At 40.3% G+C, this 19240-nt stretch overlaps 1 protein-coding gene across 1 annotated transcript in view; it reads left to right on the plus strand.

Annotated features, from left to right (window-relative positions):
* Positions 1–11702, plus strand: part of KIAA1407 (KIAA1407 ortholog) — a 152180-nt gene extending 140478 nt beyond the window's left edge. Inside the window, exons 14-16 of the mRNA XM_006884323.1 lie at positions 3504–3656; positions 4191–4336; positions 11558–11702. Coding sequence (XP_006884385.1) covers positions 3504–3656; positions 4191–4336; positions 11558–11702 — 444 coding nt within the window. The remainder of the gene's footprint in view (positions 1–3503; positions 3657–4190; positions 4337–11557) is intronic.
* The last annotated feature ends 7538 nt before the right edge of the window (positions 11703–19240 follow it).

Consider the following 19240-nt stretch of genomic DNA (forward strand, 5'->3'; position numbering starts at 1 on the left):
TTTAACCCATTTCTATTAAGTCAGTTTCTTAATAACATGGTTGGACAGAGTAGAACTGAACAGTACAAGTTCTAAGACTCACTGGTCTATGCCAAGATTTCTGGCCAATTGATTAGAAAAAAATCCGTATTTATTCACATTCCCAAAAAGGGTGGTCCAACAGAATGTAGATATTATCAAACAGGCTGGATTTAGAAGAGGACATGGCACTAGGGATATTATAACTAATATTAGAAGGATCTTGCCTGAAAGCAGAGAGTACCAGAGGAATGTCTATCTGTGTTTCATTGACTATGCAAAGGCATTTGACTGTGCAGATCACAACAAACTGTGGCTGACTCTGAGAAGAATGGGAATCCCAGAACATTTGATTATGCGAAACCTATACATAGAGCAGGAGGCAATCATCAGAACAGAGCAAGGAAACACTACATGGTTCAAAATTGGGAAGGGTGTGCATCAACAATGTGTCCTATCTTCATATCTTTTCATCTATATGTGGAACAGATTATCTGGGAGGCTGGGCTCTATGAGCAGAAATGTGGCATCAGGATTGAAGGTAGACTCATCAACAATCTGCATTATGCAGATGACACAACCTTATTTGCTGAAACTGAGGAGGACCTGAAGCACTTGCTGTACATCAAGGACTGCAGCTTTCAATATGGATTGAAGTTCAGTATCAAGAAAACAAAGATTCTCACCACTGGGCCAATTGGCAGCTTCATGATAGATGGTGAAGAGATTGAGATTGCTTGGCTCTATAATCAACACTCTTGGTACCAGCACCCAGGGAATTAAAAGATGGATTGCGATGGGAAAGTCTTCTGTCAGAGACCTCTCTAAAGTATAGAGCAGTGGTGTCAGTCTGGAGACTAAGGTGAGCCTGAAACAGGCCGTGGTCTTTGCAATCACTTGCTATGCATCGGAGACCTGGAAAATGAGTAGGGATAATAGGAGAGCTGATGCCTTTTAGCTGTGGTGCTGGAGAAGAGTGTTGAATATACCATGGACTGCTAGGAGAACAAACAAGTTCGTCCTGGAGAGGGTGAAGCCAGGCTGCTCCTTGGAGGCAAGGATTCTGAAGCTTCGTCTGACATACACTGGACATGTTGCAAGGAGGGATCAGTCCTTGGAGAGGGATGTCATGCTTGGGAATGTAGAGGGACAGCGCAGGAGGGGAAGGCCCTCGATGAGATGGATTTATTCAGTCACTGGGGAAGTGGGGATAGGTATGTCAGAGACAGTAAGATTGCCAAGGGATAGAGCAGGGTTAGGGCTATTGTACATAAGGTTGCTGTAAGTTGCAGGCAACTCGATGGCACATAACAACAATGACGACGACAACATTATTAAAATCACATGTAAGTAAAATATTACTCAAGATTATTCATAAATAGCTAGAACAGTAAATCACCAGAAATTCAAACCAGATTAAGAAGAGCCTAGGGATATTAATACTGACGATGTAAGATGAATCCTGGCTGAAAGCAGAGACCATTAGAAGAATGTCTTATATCTGCTTTATTGACTATGCAAAGGCATTTGGCTGTGTGGATCAAACAGAGCCAGGCAACACTGAATGGTTTAAAATTAAGAGATGTGCATCAGGGATGCGTACTTTCTCCATAATTACTCAGTCTGTATGCTAAGCAAATCATTCTAGAAGCTGGACTTTATGAAAAAAGAATGTGGCATTAGGATCGGTGAAACCTGCATCATGCAGATGACACAAACTTGAAGACTTAGAGTCTTCAATATCAGTTACATCTGAACATCAAGAAAACAAAATCTTCACCTGTTGACTGGGTCAGCAGGCAAAATTGTGAAAGATGGAGAAAAGATTAACATTGTCAACAATTTTACCTTACTTGAATCCACAGTTAACCCTCTTGGTACCAGCAGTTAGGATATGTGCTAAAAAGTAATGTTATCAGCCTGAAGACCTGGCTTGTTAACCTGATCCAAGCCATGGTCTTTTCAGTTACTTGCTGTGCCTCTGAGAGCTGGACAATGACTAAGGATGACAGGAGAATTGATATCTTTGTGTTGTGGTGTTGGAGAAGAATATTAAATATCCCAAGGACTGCCAAAAGAACAAATATGTCTTGGAGATAATGCAGCCAGGGTGCTCTTTGGAGGCAAGGATGGCGAAACTTCGTCTTATGTACTGTGGGCATGATGTTACGAAAGGCCAGTCCTTGGAAAAAGACATCATACTTGGAAAAGCAGAGAGTCAGTGAAGACCCTCAACAAGATAGATTGGCACAGTGACTGTAACATGGGCTCAAGTATATCAGATAATGAGGATGGCATGGGATGGGGCAGGTTTTAGATTCATTGTTCATAGGGTTGCTATGAGTAACAGTCAACTCGACAGCACATAACATAGATGCCAAACACAAGTTTCAAGTAAAACGAAGTAAAATGAAACTGCTGGGAGACAGTGACAGGAGGTGACAACTCCTTGCCTGATGAGCATTGTTTTCCAAGTGATAGGAAAAAAGAATTAAGAGGGGCCAGTTCCTGGCTTATTTGTAGCATTCTCCCTTAAATTCATCCCTTAAACTCACACACATTCCATGCAATCATTGTCAGAACTCCTGACAGACCTTAGGACAGTCTTTTTCATTCTGCTTCTCTATTTTCCCAGAGGGTGAAGAGGAGGGAAGGTAGGAGGCCATGTGTTCCTGGCTCCACTTGTCTTTTGGCTCCAGAGTCGGATGAGTCAGGATGAAAAGCACTCTCGGGTGCACAGGGCCCCCGTGATGGTCACTTTGACCAAGGTTTGCTAGATCGATCAGGTTCACGTTGCCAGATGGCTAGACAAGACTTGGAAAGATATCAGATTGTCTGGTGATGACTGAGAGAAAGGATTTTTCCCTCTTATCTCTTAAAATAATATAGCTATTACTTTTTAAAATCTATAAACCATGAATTGTGTGTTTAATAGATTGATACTCTGAGCCTTTTAAGTTGGTAAGACATTAAATTATTCATGGTATTATTTTTTTTTTAATCAGACGGTTTTGTGGTTTATGGATAATGTCTAAATTTTCATGCCACTGACAGCTCGTTCTACAGCACTAATTGAAAGTGCTGGCATTTCTTCACTTAAGATAGTGGCAAAGCACATCATGGAAGAAGGTTCACTGTGGAGTTGTTCAAGGTCCAGGAGAACAAGCAGAAAAGGTTGCCCACTGCCTACTCCCCAACACAATGAAAGAATGGCTTTGGGGGCTGTTTGTTCCATTTCCTTGGTAACCTGCCAGTTATCCTGGTTTTGAAGGAATTGGCATAGAAGTGCTTTGTATCAATCCCAAACTCCAGTACAGTGTGGCCAGACATCAAAGCTTTTAGGGCACAGCCTCATATACCTCAAGATTATTCTTTCTAGTAATATGTGGTTTTATATAGGAGCTGGTGCCAACATGAAATGAGTTGCCTTTAATTATTTAAAATTGAAAGAGTAATTTCCTTTTCCCATTTAAAAAATTGTCCAGGTGGCCAAAGAACATCACTCTTCGGCATTACAGAGGAAATGCCTGCTGGCCTGGGTGCAGTGCACTCAGGAGAACCTGACTAGAAGGGCTGCCCAGGCTGATCAGGTCTATGCCCACAATCTGCTTCAGAGAGTCATCAGGGGCTGGCTGCAGGTGAGTTCACTGGGAAGGGGGCCATGAGCACATCGAAATGCAAAGGCCTGGCTCAGAAAAGCTGGCAGAATCCAGCAGGCCTTGGATATCTTCAGGGGGGGTTTTGAGGGGTGTGTGTGTGTGTGTGTGTGTGGGTGGGTGGGTGGTTTGTAAGAACAACATAATCAGTCCAATTTGTGGCTCTGAAATGAATTTGGAAATGTCAGGTTTTTGTTAATAAAAAAATCTTAAACAAATGTTTAACAGAGTGATCATCTGTATCACCATGATGCATCAATTAGATCAGCTTTGTTTTTATACTCATTTCTTCTTCTTGTCCCATAATATTCCAGTAATTTTACTAGCAACCTACTCCCATAGTTCTACAACTGTTTCCACCCCTCTGCTTCTGTTACTGTTTTTTTAACTACATTAACAGAGCATATTATCTTGGCTACCATGTTATTTCTCTTTATGCTTCTAGTTTTGTTTTCTGTTTCAGTTCTCTTTCATTTTAATATGCTGTGTCTTCTAATATTATTTCTCATTTCCCAGTACCTGACTGATCTAGAAAAAAAAGCAAGGAAATTTTATGAACATTTTCTCCAGAAGAAGCTTTTCAGGGCCTGGCTTAACACGGTCAGAGAGGCCAAGATTGATTTTCAGAGCAAGTACAAAATTGCAGAGGAGCACAGTAACAGGTAACTTTTCTAAACTTTTCATTTCCTTTCCAAAGAAATTCATTCACTAGGGAGATCTAGTGGCCTAGTGGGTAAGGAGCTGTGCTGCCAACTCAGAAGCACACAGGCCAACATCTCCCAGCTGCTCCGCACGATAATCTCTCCCTGTGCAACCTACAGCCTCGGGAAAACTCTAGAGGGTCAGCTATAAATCAGCCCCAACTCAATGACAATAAGTCTGAGGGTTTTTAAAAGAGATTCACTGATTTCACAACTACTCTTGTGGTGCTTTTTCACCTGGAATGTGAGGAGTGTGGAGACTGTGAGAGCCAGTATTAAGAGACACCAGGCAGGTTGGGAGTCTATGAATCAGCCCCAACTCAACAATAAGTCTGAGTGTTTTTAAAAGAAATTCACTGACTTCCTGACTACTCTTGTGGGGCTTTTTCACCTGGAATGTGAGGAGTGTGGAGGCTGTGAGAGCCAGTATTGAGGGAAACCAGGCAGGTTGGAAGTCCCAGAGCTCATCCTCTGACTTACTCTGGTGCTGGCAAGAGAGTAAAGCCACTGGACTGCCAGGGTCCTGTCCTCAAAATGCAGAGAAGGAAAAGGCATGTGCTAACCCCCTCACAGACTGTGAAGAAAGAAAACGTAACATGCATATAACATAAGCAGATGTACTATACATTAGTCATATTTTTTAAGTTAAGGTTATTTTTTTTAACTTTGAAAATATAAGCAACACAGCACAGAAAAGCATTTAAAGCCTATATAATGATTTTTAAAACTTTTAATTGTGGTTTCAATGAAAACTTGGAGCAAGTTAGTTTTTTCCCCCATTCAACAAATTGTACACACTTTCCTTTGTGACTCTGGATGCAGTCCCTCGCAGGCCTCACTCAGCACTTGACCTCCCTCCTCCCTGAGTTCCCATTTCTATCATCTGTCCGTCCTTGCCCTTCTTTTCATCTGAACTTTGAACCTGAGCAAATGCTACCCCATTTATCTTATATGACTGATTGTATGGAGAAGTTAGGTTGTGTATGTCTGATTTGGCTGAGAATTGCTCCCAGGGGTGGGTTCAGTTCACTAGTTGCCTTTCTGTAGACAGTCATACCAGTGAGTTCACTGTTTGCCCCCAGAAACCCCCACAGCCCCTGCCCATCACAAGACCCTCTTCCTCCCATAAGTTAACTACTCTACTGACTGCTGAGAAACATGTCATTGCCTTCTTTAACTTCAGCACTAGAGTTCTGCCTGGCTTTGAACTTTATAGAAGTAGAATTATAACTGATGTCAAATTCATATTTATATTACAATGATATATTTAATTATACATTTTTGAGGAATAGAGCATTCCATATATCTAAATGCTTTACCAATTTTAAGCGTTTTGGATATAAACTTTAAAACTCATTATTCACATCCCTTTGAGAATAAAAAAAGTTGATCACCTGCCTGTCTGTGATGATCTGAGGTCATTCGTGTGCCTGTCAGGTACTGTGGAAGGCGTGTGTAGTAATGCCTGTGTCCTTACACATGAAGAATATTGTGCATGTGTAGACATGCCCCTTTGCAGATATTCTTTCTGATGCTGTTTTCATTTGTATGTGTTGCATGTCCTCTGTTCTGTAGCCTGTGCCACTAGAGTGCTCACACCCAGGAAAGCTTGCGCATCTCTAATTTGTACGTACTGAAAATCCATGAGGTGGGGAAAACATGAGAGCGCATTCCATCATACTTCTAACTAAATAGGCAAAGAGTGAGGATAGTCGGAGGACTTCAGTTTAAAGAAAATAGGTGATCTTTAGAGTTTGATGTTTATGACCCAGTGGATTTGTAAACCTGAACAAGCAACTTAATCCATTTTTTAGTTAATTTTTTGAGTGATGGCAGCAACTTAAGGAGGTTCCTTCCAGTTCTGTTCTGTAAAAAGAAGAAACAAAAGTATCTTATGGGACTACACAACACAGTTACTCATTTAATGCTTTGTCTGGCAAAAAAAAAAATTAGGTGATCTTTTGTTGTATAATGTTCTTGTTGTTAGATGCCACTGAGTACAACTCAGTTACCTTTGAACAGATCTGAACCCTGTTCTGTCCTGTGCCGTCTTCATCATTTCTGACACCCTTGAGCCCATTCCGACAGCCACTTTGTTGGGGGTCTCCCTTTCTCTTTCTCCACCTTTCCAAGCGTGATATGTCTCTCCTTTTTGCCTGCCTTTGTTTCATTTCTCAGCCAGGCTGGGCATTCAGTTAGGGAAGCAGACAGGTCTTGCACAGGTGGTCAGAGTGAGCTTTCACACAGCTTATCTCATCTGATCATAGTGTAGGTAAGCCAAAGGGAGAGAAGGCACTGTTTCCATTGTCAGGCAAGGGAAGGAGGCTACAATCAGTTAGATGAATTGTCCAAGGTATACAAATAACACATGACAGAGCTTAGACTCCAAATCTTTTTATTATGAATACTACACAATTCTTCCTCAGTGTTTCATTCTTGGCATAGTAGATCATATGATCAATTGTCTTGATTCAGAGCGGCCCGTGCCGTCCATTTCAGTTCACTATGCCTAAGAAAAAAAATGAGAAGGACTTGAGGCACCTGTTGCAGACAATCAGAGAATACAGCCTTCAATATGAATTGCATCTCAATGTCAAGAAAACAAACACTCTTACCATTGGATCAATAGGCAGCATTGTGATAGGTTGAGAAAAGATTGAAACGGTCAACAACTTCATCTTAGTTGGATCCACAATTATCCTCTTGCTATCAGCAGTCAGGAGATGTATTACACTGGTAAAGTCTGCAGTTAGGGACCTCTGAGGAGTAATGGTGTCAGTTTGAGGACTAAGCTGCATCTGATTCAGGCCATAGTCCTTCCAATCACTTGCTTTGCATCTGAGAGCTGGACAATGAATAGGGGTGACAGAAAAGAATGGACACCTTTGAGCTGTGGTGTTGGAGCACTGGACATCCAAAAGAACAAATACGTCTCAAAGAGGGTACAGCCAAAGTGCTCTTCAGAGGCAAAGATGATGAGGCTTCGCTTCACATACTTTGGGCATGTTGCTAGGTGGGGGCTATTCCTTGGACAAGGACGTGATTCTCAGAAAAGTAGAGAGTAGGCAAAGGTGAGTAAGATCCTTAACCAGCTGGACTGACATGGTGGCTGCCACAACGGGCTCTACTGTGTCCGGAAGTGTGAGGATTGCAGAGGATAGGACAGGGTTCAGGTCTATTATTCATTGGATCCCTATGGATCGTACTCAACAGCATCTAACACCACCACCCAGAATGCCAATCTTCTAAGTTCCATTTCATTTTTGACAACTTCCAGTTTTTTTACATTCATCCTTTGCACATCCCACATTCCAATTAATAATGGCTGGCTGCAGCTGTTCTCATATTTGAGTGACTTCTCATCTGAGCGCTACCTTTTATACTATAGCTACCTGCCTCTCTCTCTGGGTTTTCAAAGGTCTGTTATCAAATGTTGTTTCATTGACTACACAAAGGCATTTGACTGTGTGGATCACAACAAACTGTGGCTAACATTGAGAAGAATGGGAATCTCAGAACACTTAATTGTGCTCTTGCAAAATCAATACCTAGACCAATAAGGTGTTACCTGAACGCAACAAGGAAACTGTATGGTCTCAAATTGAGAATGGTATCCATTAGGAGCATATCCTTTCTCTATACCTATTCAATCAGTATGCTAAGGAAGTAATTCATGAAGCTGGACTCGCTGAAGAATGTGGCATCAGGATCAGAGGAAGACTCAACAACCTGTGCTATGCAGATGACACCACGTTACTTGCTGAAAGTGAGGGGGACCTGAAGCACGTGTTGCAGAAGATTAAAGACTACAGTTTTGACTATGGATTGCATTTTAACATCAAGAAAACAAAGGTCCTTACCACTGGACTGATAGGCAACATCATGATAGAGAAAGGATTGAAACTGTAAATTATTTTATCTTGCTTGGATCCTTAGTAAGAACCCTTGGTATCAGTAGTCAAGCGATAAAGAGACACTGCTTTGGACAACTCTGTTGTTCAAGATCTCTCCAAAATACTGAAGAACAGTGATGTCCGTTTGAAGACTAAGGAGTGACCGATTCAGGCCATGGTCTTTTCAAATACTTGCAATGCATTTGAGGGTGGACAGTGAGTATGAAAGACAGAAAAAGAATTTATGCCTTTGAGTTGTAGTGTTAGAGAAGACTATCCCATGGACTGCCAAAAAAATAAACTGGTATGTCTTAGAAAAGGAGCAGCTAGAATGCTATGGCAAAGCTTCATCTCTCATACTTTGGACATGTTGCTAGGAGCAGCTATGCCTTGGAAAAGTGTATCATACTTGGAAGCGTGGAGGGTCAGTGAAAGAGAGGAAGGCTCCCATCACGATGGATTTACATGTTGACTGCAGCAGTGGAGTAAAGTTATCAGAATCAGTGAGGACGGCACAGAACTCAGGTCTGTTGTGATAGTGTCACTGTGAGTCGTCCTTAAGTGGATGGCACCTGACAAAAAAGATTCTAAACCAAGGATTCTGGGCTCCCCACAGTATTCTTTCTTGTTTTAGAAAGACTAAGGTTTTCCTCCCCATTTTTCTAATTCAACCTATTTTTTAAATTATAAACTATAATAGTGAAAGAGTTTGTTCTGCTCAGAGTTTGAAGTTTTGAAGTCAGAATGGGAACTGTGCATTCAGGAGATAAATTTTCAACCGGTATCTACTTCATGAGAAATCATCCGGTGACTTCATTTCCCACTTGCTCACAGTGTTCCAGCCCCAGTAGCCTCCTGCAGTGTTCCTCAGACAGGCAGAGCTAGCTCCAGTTCAGAGCTCTCCATGGCCTGGATCTTCCCTGGGCATTTCCGTCCTCCTTGCTCGGGTTTCTGATCAAATACCACTCCCCCAACCAACCTACCTCAAAGCCCCATCTAGTAAATCTCTATTTCTTGAGAATACTGACAGCACTATGAAATGGCTTCTCTTTTGCATAGGAAATTGCATCTGTTTTGCATATTTATCCTCTCAGTGTAGAAGCACCACGTCTTAGCCACTGCGCTGTGAGCCGTCAGCACCCACCCAGTGGGTTGTTTGGTGCTTGAATAAATTTTATGAATTCCTAAGTTTAACTGCAGGATTGACACAAGTATTTGAAGCCACAGCTCTTTTAAAAGGAACTTTAGCATTCAATAATTTGAGTACTTGCTCTGTTTATATGAAGAATATTATACAGAAAAGCTGAAAGGGAAGGAAGGAGAGACATCTATTGGCCTTAGGTCTGATCTTTAAATTGCATTAAGATGAATCCTAGTAAGAAAAAGGAAGCTTCATTTTACTTATCTGTATTGCTTTTAGATGGTGCTACACACCTGGCGTTTGCACGCAGTGGGGCCAACAGAAGTTCCCACGCCATGGTCTTATCAGCAGCAGTCATTTTGCAGTTCTACAGCCAGAGCTTGGCTACAGTGTCCTTTTATTCCCAGCTGAACCAATTCCACACAAACTTGATTAAAAATACTGTAGGAACGGAAAGATAGGTCCTTTTTCTTTTTTTAAATTTTATTATTTTGTGTGTGTACCATCAAATCGGATCTGACCAGTATAAGAGGAGATTGCCCCTCCTTCACCAGCAGAGCATCTGGTGGATTTGAACCGCATACAGCGCAACTTCTTGCCACTAGGCCACCAGAGCTCCCTGAGAGGTCCTTTTTCTAATGCTATGTTGGTTTGTAACTGCTCTGTGGTCAAAGACCTGAGGTAATACTGAAAGCCACAGGGCTGCAGCCCAGGAAACACCTATGAACATCACAAAGCGTTTTACCCAAGACTTCAAGGAGTGTATGGACCCCAGGTTAAAAACCTTTACCTTTGTGACTTAAGTCTTTTTCCACAAAAACCCCTCTATATAAAATTTCTCAAGGTGTCTGTCAAGCATAAATAATACTGAATAATATGGTCCCTGGACTCATAATTTATAAATTATAATAGGTTAAGTAGATATATACATACATACAAGCACAGATACATACAGAAAGGAGGGGAGAAAAGAAAGGTCAAAAACTCATTGCCATCAAGTCAGAACCAAGCCGCAGCTGACCCTCCATTGGGTCTCTGAAGCTGTAAATCACAAAGGAACTGCCCATCTTTCTCCTGTAGAGCTGCTGGTGGATATGAACCGCTAGAGTTCAAATCCAAGCCTCTGGGTTAGCAGTGCAACTCACTATATAGACAGAACCACCATAGCTCCCTAGAGAGAGATAATGGAGTATAAAGAAATAATAAGCCCATGATTGTGGCCATGTGTTTTCACAGCTCAGGAAGGAAGGTCCATATTGGAAAGGCTATCTAGGAAGATTTCCCCAAGGAAGCAGAGCATTTCTGTCAGGGGGAGTTAAAATGTGGGCGTCAGAAAGGAGAAATGTAGCCAGATGCGATGTGAACAATTGGCCTAGAGGGCGGTAGGGTCAAGGAAGGGGAGAGGGCCATACAGCCAAATTCCAAAATCCGAGTCCTACTCCTGGCAGCCCTCCAAAGGGTTTCTGAGGCTGTCGATCTTTATGGGAAGAGCCTACCCATCATTCTCTTAGAGCAGTTGGTGTATTCAAACCACCAACTTTTGGGTTCACAGCCTAGCAAAGAACACACTGCTCCACCAGGGCAGCTCAGATGGATGGGAGACGGAAACAAATAAAGGAGCTCCACTTCTTGGAGCTCTTCTTTAAAACTTCACTCTACCAACAGAAGCCAAAAATTCCATAAGACTAATGACTGAAATGCTAAAAAGTCTTTTTAAACAATATACATCCAGGCTCTGAGCCCTGGGTGTGTGCAACAGTACACGCTGCACGAAGTGTGTCCTGTAGCTTTGCCTGAGGGGCTGTGGCTGCTCGGCTCCTGCCAGGATTGTCATTGTTGGCTTGGGCAACTTACAAGCCGGGTCAAAACTGAGGAGTGTGTCTCATGACCCACAGGATCAGAGGCTAGGAGGGCTTCAGATAGCACCTTCTCAGAGGGGGTTCCCCTGATGACATGGTTCAAAACAAAAAAAACTGTCAATCACTCTCATGCCCCTCTCTTGTTTATTTTCTTACAAAACTTTTTTGCTACCCAACTGTGATTTCCACATACTTTACTCACATGATTTTTACTTATAAATTTTGTGACTTTCAGATAGAAACTGAAACTTTTCCTTAGCATTTCACTATTTTTCACATCTTTTTCAAGGCGGATTTCCAGGGCCATATTTCAAACATGGAAGCAGTCTGCAAGACTTCTGAAAGAAGAAAGATTAAGAGAAGAAAGGAGAGACCAACTCCGTAGGAAAGTAGCTGAAATTCTTCCAGACTTCCAGATGTTGGCACCACCGTAAACAGTAATCATGCCCTCCGCCTGACAGTCAGCACATGTGTAAGATAATCCTTGGTGTGCCAGTACCAGCGGGAGGCGTCCCCATCAGTTTGATCTGTATATTGTCACTCCTCAGCCATTTACATATGGAGATAGACAAACTTGGTTGGTTTTCTGTCACATACCTCTTGGCTCAAAGGAGCTACTTTAGAAATTTTATTTCCTTCTTAAATTTCTCCTAGATTGCTAATCGGGGTTCACTAAAGCCTTTATCACAATGGGATAATTCTAAAAGAATAGCCTAGGTCTTCACTGTTCAACTGCATCCTATTTATTTTTAGCATAATATACTTTAAAAAGAACAAGTATTAGCTTGCCTGAGGCTGTGAAAGAAATTATGTGTGCCCTTAGAGCTTAATGTTAGCTATGATAAATGTTACCTTTAATAAGATATAGATGAAAAGTAATGAATAGTAAAAAAAAAATAAAAATAAATAGCAGGTCTGTCCACTAGTAGTATCAAGTCCAAGTACGCCATCCTCTTGTTTGACGAACAGAGGATATCCTGAAAAGATTGCTGTGAAAAGGAGCACAGCTTATCCTGACTGAAGAAAAACTGGGACACCCAACACACATCTCGAGTACACCTCAGTGAGCATGGGTATAGTCAAGAAGATAATCCTGCAACTCATTACAATATCTGCTCCTACTCCTAGTTGCATTTTCTACGTAATACTCAAGATCTGTCTTCTGATCTAGATACTGACATTTATTAATTCAGAGTACTACGGAGTAGAAAAGACTGATAAAATTATCTCTTCTGTGAACTTAGGACCTGCTGGAAAAACTGTCTAAGCAAACACATTTATTTCAACAAATTCTCGTAGTCCAGAAAAGTAGTCAAAGAACTGTACACAGCAAAAGTCAGTCCCTGCTAGTCCTGAGGTAACAACTATTGTGTGATGTGTTGAAAATCTGAATTTGTAAATAAATTTTTTTTCATTATTATTTACGAGGTCTGGTTAATTTGTTTTACTTCGTAAAAGGAGTATCTAGCTACACCACCTGCAGAATTACTTCTCTCATTTTGGGTGGAAGAAGCATAATTTACTCAGATTTGGCAACACCAGACTGAATTTTATTTCTATATTATCAGAACAGAGACATATCTTTTCCTTTAATAACTATACAATTATGGTCTTGAAACATACAAGGAAAAAAAACCAAACATACAAGGGATCTTTTTTTCCTTAAAACTAAAGGCCACTAAAGAAAATGGGACTAATTTATTACTTTCCATCTAAATCAGTATTTCTTTACACTTAACTCGACATAATAGGGAGCTCTGATGGCCTACTGATAAGGAGCTGTGCTGCCATTTCAAAGACACACAGTTCAAATCCACCAGCTGCTCTGCAGGAGAAAGATAGGTAACCTCCTCCCATACTATTAAACTGCCCCTGAAAACCCAGAGGAGGGTCAGCTATGGGTCAGTTCTGACTTGACAGTACACTATTAACAGTACATTATATAGTACTGGTTGATAGTATCTAGAAATCGGATTCCAATTTTACTTTAATGCCAAGTCTGTAGACATAGTGGTAAATCTTTTATGTAAACATGATGACAGGGACCTAAAGAAATTCCTTCAAGGTTAAATTCTCTCTCTCTGAGCTTTCTATTTTATTTTTACCTCATCTCATCTATCACTAGAAATAAGAGTCTTCAGGCCATATTCTGATTAAGTCAGCTAGATCTTTTTACCTACTTATTGAAACTTCTAAAGAGATATAAAGAAAATCATTATAGTACTATTTCTTGCTAGACCATCTTAAATATGTGATTTGAAATGTTACTGCTACTATAATGTCACAAGCAATGTCCCTGGCCTACAAAAGCGAAAAAAAAATAAATAGTAGGACAGTGCCAATTTAAGATCAGGGACAAGCCTGTACAATGAGTGTTAGTAGCAAAAAGGTAGGGCAACTAGAATACGGGGGTTCTCATTCATAAAAGTTCAGTCCTTACATACCAAGAAATAAACACCATCTTTCTTTAAAAGAAAGCACTTTATTTTCCATTTAAACAGCTTGGTCACAGTACATTATTTGACATAAATGGCAGTAATCTTTTCCATCTCCATTTAAAAGGCCTTGTGTCTGAGGTCATTAAGAGAATATGTACAAATATAAAAACAGTGCAAAAACATTTAGCACACAGCCTTCAGAGTTGGCTTTGGAAAACCCATTTAGTGTTGTTGGGCCAGTGACCTAAGACAATAATTGTTGTTACATGCCATTGAGTTGCCTGCAACTCATCAGGACCCTATGGACAATAATTACATAATAATTACATAAATATCCTTGGGTTTCCTTTAGTCTAACATCAGATCCAGAAATGGAATCTGATGACAAAGCTTAAAATCCCTAACAATCCAAGCAATCAAATCATCCAGATCACAGAATCACCAGTGAGTGCAACTTGCAAATTATGTAAGATGGCAGCCTGTTGGTGACTCTACCTGAAGAAAGTTTCAGTTACATCAAATTGTAACAGCCTCTTGCTCTAAAATCTTTGCCTTAATTTAAAGTATGAATTTTGAGGGCTAGAGTAGTAATAAGTCATGTGCCCAACTCAGAGTAACTACAACCTCTAGGAAATTTGTCTCCTTTAACTATTAAGTGCTTGGCTGTAGTCCCCCACCCCTCCAAACAAGTGTGAATAATTGTCCATTAACAACAAGCATGATTTAGCTGATTTTTCAGAAGTCTGAATCACAGCAAACATCCAGGAGAACATGCAGAGTTTTATTCAGTACTGTTACTTATGGCTCTCATTCTCTTGTGTCCCCTCTGCAATGTCTTATAGAAAAGTCATAGTTGTTGATGAGCAAGGCAGATTTCAACAGGTGTCTGAAGTATAAAAGTCTTTATAGTCCATTCCTTGTGTGAGGAAATACTTTTTTTTTTTTATTTCAGGCTACCAAACTACGGCTGAAAGTCAGTTGATATTTAAAAAAACAAACTACATGCCAAGTCACTCTCAACCCTCAGCAACCCTACGTATTACAAAGTAGAGTGTCCATATAAACTTACCTACTTTAAAGAAGTTTGATCTCCTAAAACTTTTTTAGATATCCTGGTTAAAACTGTGCTTTTGGATATCATATTTTTGCTTATGTTAATTGGGCTTTATAATTAAAAGCTAATGTGCTACGCAAAGGAAAGATATAATCTGTTAAACAGGTGGTCAGGTTTATGTAGAATCTTACTGGCATCCTATTTTTTGGCAGTGGAAGATTCTGGTATAGAAAATTATCTTTTGCTAAAAATACTACAAGCTACAAGTACCAAGAACTATTGCATAAGACAAAGTTTATCACAATCTTTCTGCTAGGCAGATGGTGCAGTGTAAGACAACAATGACTTGGTTCACCACAGACACACACTATAGGCAGTCTCTGCAGGAAGAACAGGATGCATCGCTGTCTGTCAGAATTTGTAGGTGTGCTGAACAGGTGCATCTAATTCTAATTTTGGTTTCCTTTAGTACAGAAAAAGGTTCAAAGCTTTTCAAGTGATCTCAAAGCTGCATGTGCAAGTGAAGACGATGGTGATGAGTTTGCTGCAAATGGGGCCTGGTTCTATCATTTCAAAGTGAGAGCAAAATTACATAACATTAAAGGACAAGCAGTGGTTGTCCTTAAGTCAGACCTTCATGACCTGCAGGCTGCTTTGTACTTCGATAGCCAAGATTCCCAATGTCCTAAGTACAAACACATGTGGCTGAGGTGAAATGGAGCACAATGACTCCAAAAAGATGCTTATGGCTTCACTGCTGTGTGCCACTGAGTCAGCTATGACTCATAGCGACCCTTTGCACAATAGCTCTGAACCCTGCTCTATCCTGAGCCAATCTCATTGTCTCTGACGTATCTACCCTCACCCCAATTATTGTGTGAATCCATCTCATCCAGGCTCTTCCTCTTCTGCACTGTTGCTTAGGACACATCCCTGACACACTCTTTTACTGATTTTGAACCATGCTGTGTTTCTCTGTGATAAGGCGAAACCAGGCTGTCGTCAGAACAAGTAGGTGTTCTGGGATTCCCATCTTTCTCAAGGTTAGCCATTGTTTGTTGTGATCCACACAGTCAAATGCCTTTTGCACAGTCAGTAAAACAGACAGTCCTCTGGTACTCTAGGCTTCTGGCCAAGATACATCTGATATTGGCAATGATGTCCCTAGTACCAGTGTCTCCTAAGCCCAGCTTATATTTCTGGTAGTTCTCTGTTAATACTATTTCAGTCACTTGTGGATAATCTTCAGCAGGATTTTGCTTGTATGTGATATATGTAATATCGTTCTGTAATTTCCACACTATTGGATCACATTTTTTTTAATGGATAAATAAATATGGATCTCTTCCAGTCAGCTGGCCAGGTGATTGTCCACCAGATTTCTTGGCACAACGTGGTGAGCCATGTCGAGGGCAGCAACTGCTTACTGAAATATGTCAATTGGTAAGCCATCAATTCCTGGGGCCTTGTTTTTTTCCAATTCCTTCAGAGCAGTTTAGACTTCCTTCTTCATCACCATTGCATCTTGAACTTAAATTGTTTTATGAAATATTTCTGTGTCAACCAATTCCTTTTGGTACAGTGACTCTGTGTACTCCTTCCTTCCTTCTTTTGATGGTTCCTGGATCACTCAATATTCTGCCCATAGCATCTTTAAGTATTGCCAACTCAAGGCTTGAATTTGTTCCTCAGTTCTTTCAGCTTAAGAAATGCTGAGCAAGTTCAGCCCTTTTGATATTCAGACTCCAGCTCTTTGCACATTTCATTCTAATACTCTGTTTTGTCTTCCTAAGCCACCCTCTTCCCTTTGCTTTGGCTTCTCGGCACTCTAATGCAATAGTCAGAGTCTCTTCTGACATCCATCTCCGCCTTTGCTTCCTTTGTCTTTGTAATGACCTTTTGCATTCTCCATGGATATTTTTTTTAATGATATTCTTGATATGCATCCCACAGCTCATCTGGCCTTCACTCCTAAGTGTTCAAGGCCTGAACTCTGTTCCTTAGTTTTTAAGTTCAGGTGAAACAGACGCAAGGTCAAATTTGGATTCTTGTGGATTTGATTTCATTTTTTTGAACTTGCACATGATAGTCTGTTTCACAATCAACAAGTGGCCTTATTTTCACAGCTGATAATTGAGCTTCTTCAATGATTCTTTCCACAGATGTAGTCCATCTGATTCCTGTGTCAGGTGAGATCCATGTATATAGTCTCCATTTATATTTCTTATAAAAGGTATTTTAAATGAGTAGATCATTGATTATACAAAATTCTCTCATTTTATAATTTTTAAATAAATAAAATTTTACCATTTTATCATTTCTGTCACCAAGCCATGTTTTCCAACTACTTAGTGCACCCTGATTGCATGTTCAATCGATTTTTTACTGCAAAAGTTGGTAGAAATTGTCTAATCCCTGCTCTTTGGCTCAAGCTGTTGTTGGTGGATATATTTGGATGATGGTGCTTTTTCTTTAGCAACATCAGAATAATACCCTAAAGAACTGTTAATGGTCACTTTACTTACTTCAGGTTGGTCCAGCTTAGTGACAGTGTAGTCTTTGCGTATCATAAGAAACATTTTAAATGATGAAAGATTTTTGTCCTTTCTTGCAATTCTTGTATCAAGCTTTTCAAATGGATTCACATTTCTCCTCTCCAGTATAGCAGGCAGAAGCATGACAGTAGCCTTGCCAAGGGACTGCTGGTTTTTAGGTTCACAGGGTAATCTGGTTGTCCGTTGCTCTCATTCTTACCATTACAAGAGCCCACAATGAATTATTTTTGTCGTGTGGAGAGATCGAAGACCAGGAGCAAAATTTCTAAATTTTGATCATGTAGGGACCAAATGCTAGAGGAAGAGTCCAAGGTGTCCTAGAGCCTGTCAAGCACTGCTGCTGCACAGCCTTGTTCCTGTGGGTACACACTCTTCAGTAACTTTGTGAAATACATTTCAGCTTTCTTCTGTGAACTTGCAACTGTGAGTTAACAACAATCTTAACTCTAGTAATCCAGAACACTATACAAGAGGTGTCTAGCCAAAGTGTGAAAACTAAGTTAATCCGTCAGGTAATCTTCTCCAGAGGTGTTACTAGGAGGATGGTTATCTTCTCCAATTCACCCAAATAACGCTGAGTTTTTTGGTACCCCTGATTTTCATCACATCACACTGTGATTATTGTTAAAGATTTGGCAAGAAGTTTACATTACTACCTAAAGATTCAAGGGAATTATCAAGTGCAATTAAAGTTGTCTCCACACCTCACATTCAAGAGACACTGCCAATTTCTGGCCAAAGATGGGACCGTTGACATTATTACTACTATCTATCTGACCTAAAACCTATACAGAAATAGTTAGTCATTATCACATCCAATTGTGATTCCATGTGAATTCTTTGAACCAGGGAGGAACCAATGAGGAAAACACACCCTCTTTTAGCATCCTCACACTTGCTTAATGAATGTTAATTCATTAAAGAATCTAGATCTAGAGAGAATGAAGCTAGACAGCTTACAAGCCCAAGTACACATTAGACTGTCTTAAGATTAGCCCAATAAATGGCAGGTCCAGGAATCGTGCTAGCTTCAGAGGATAGGACTGCAAGAAGGAGCAGTATTTCCCATCAACATTACAAAGAAATCTCTTGCTAAAGCAGCATGCACAGAGAGATGGGAAACACTGGCAATATTTTCCCTATATAGACTAAGTTATAAGTAATGACAAATTTAGAGTTTATGCATTCTCTTGGAATGGTAAAAAAGTGCACATAAAAATACATTTCATGGAGCATTTTCCCCTTCCCAAACTCTCATCTAACTCATCTAATCAAACTAATCCATTCTATAGAAGACTTAAATTCTCTTACATATTTTCAAGTTTCAGATATGATTAAAGTAAACACTTATTTTGGGAACCAGAGAACAGCAATCCATTAATCTGTGGAAGCCATGTATACCCTGTATTTTCTCTCCTGGTGAGATACTTTTATTCAGAGGAACTGAAAGGGAAAGGTGAATGAGGAGCAATGTGCAAGTGGGAAGATGTCAATCAAGTCCCAAAGAAAGTCTTGCCAGAATAATGTGACTGCCAGAAGGCAGCTTTTTGCAATTTAGTGCTGTAACTGGCAGCATTTGAAATACTTGATGAGAAAAAAAAAATTTCAAGCCCTTGATATTAATCAGCCACCCAACCCAGGAAAAAGAAGTAAGTGCTCCCCCCCAGGCATGTCTGTTAGGCTCTTCAAGCCATCGTCACAAGACCGCTAGCACCTTACCAGGTAGAACATGGAAAGAAAGCAAGCATTAATGCCATAGAAGTTATAGTAAACTAAACAGTAAATGTATAAGAAAGAGGGTAAATTCTTAATATCACAACACCTAAACTTACAACCACTGTACAATATACTAACAAAAATTATTAGTCATTATCAACTATTCTTTCAAAACAGATGAGCTGTATAATCTATCTAGTCCCACTATC

Source organism: Elephantulus edwardii, unplaced genomic scaffold (assembly GCF_000299155.1).
Source record: "Elephantulus edwardii isolate Elephantulus edwardi_28Jun2011 unplaced genomic scaffold, EleEdw1.0 scaffold00032, whole genome shotgun sequence".
NCBI classification, from domain to species: Eukaryota; Metazoa; Chordata; class Mammalia; order Macroscelidea; family Macroscelididae; genus Elephantulus; species Elephantulus edwardii.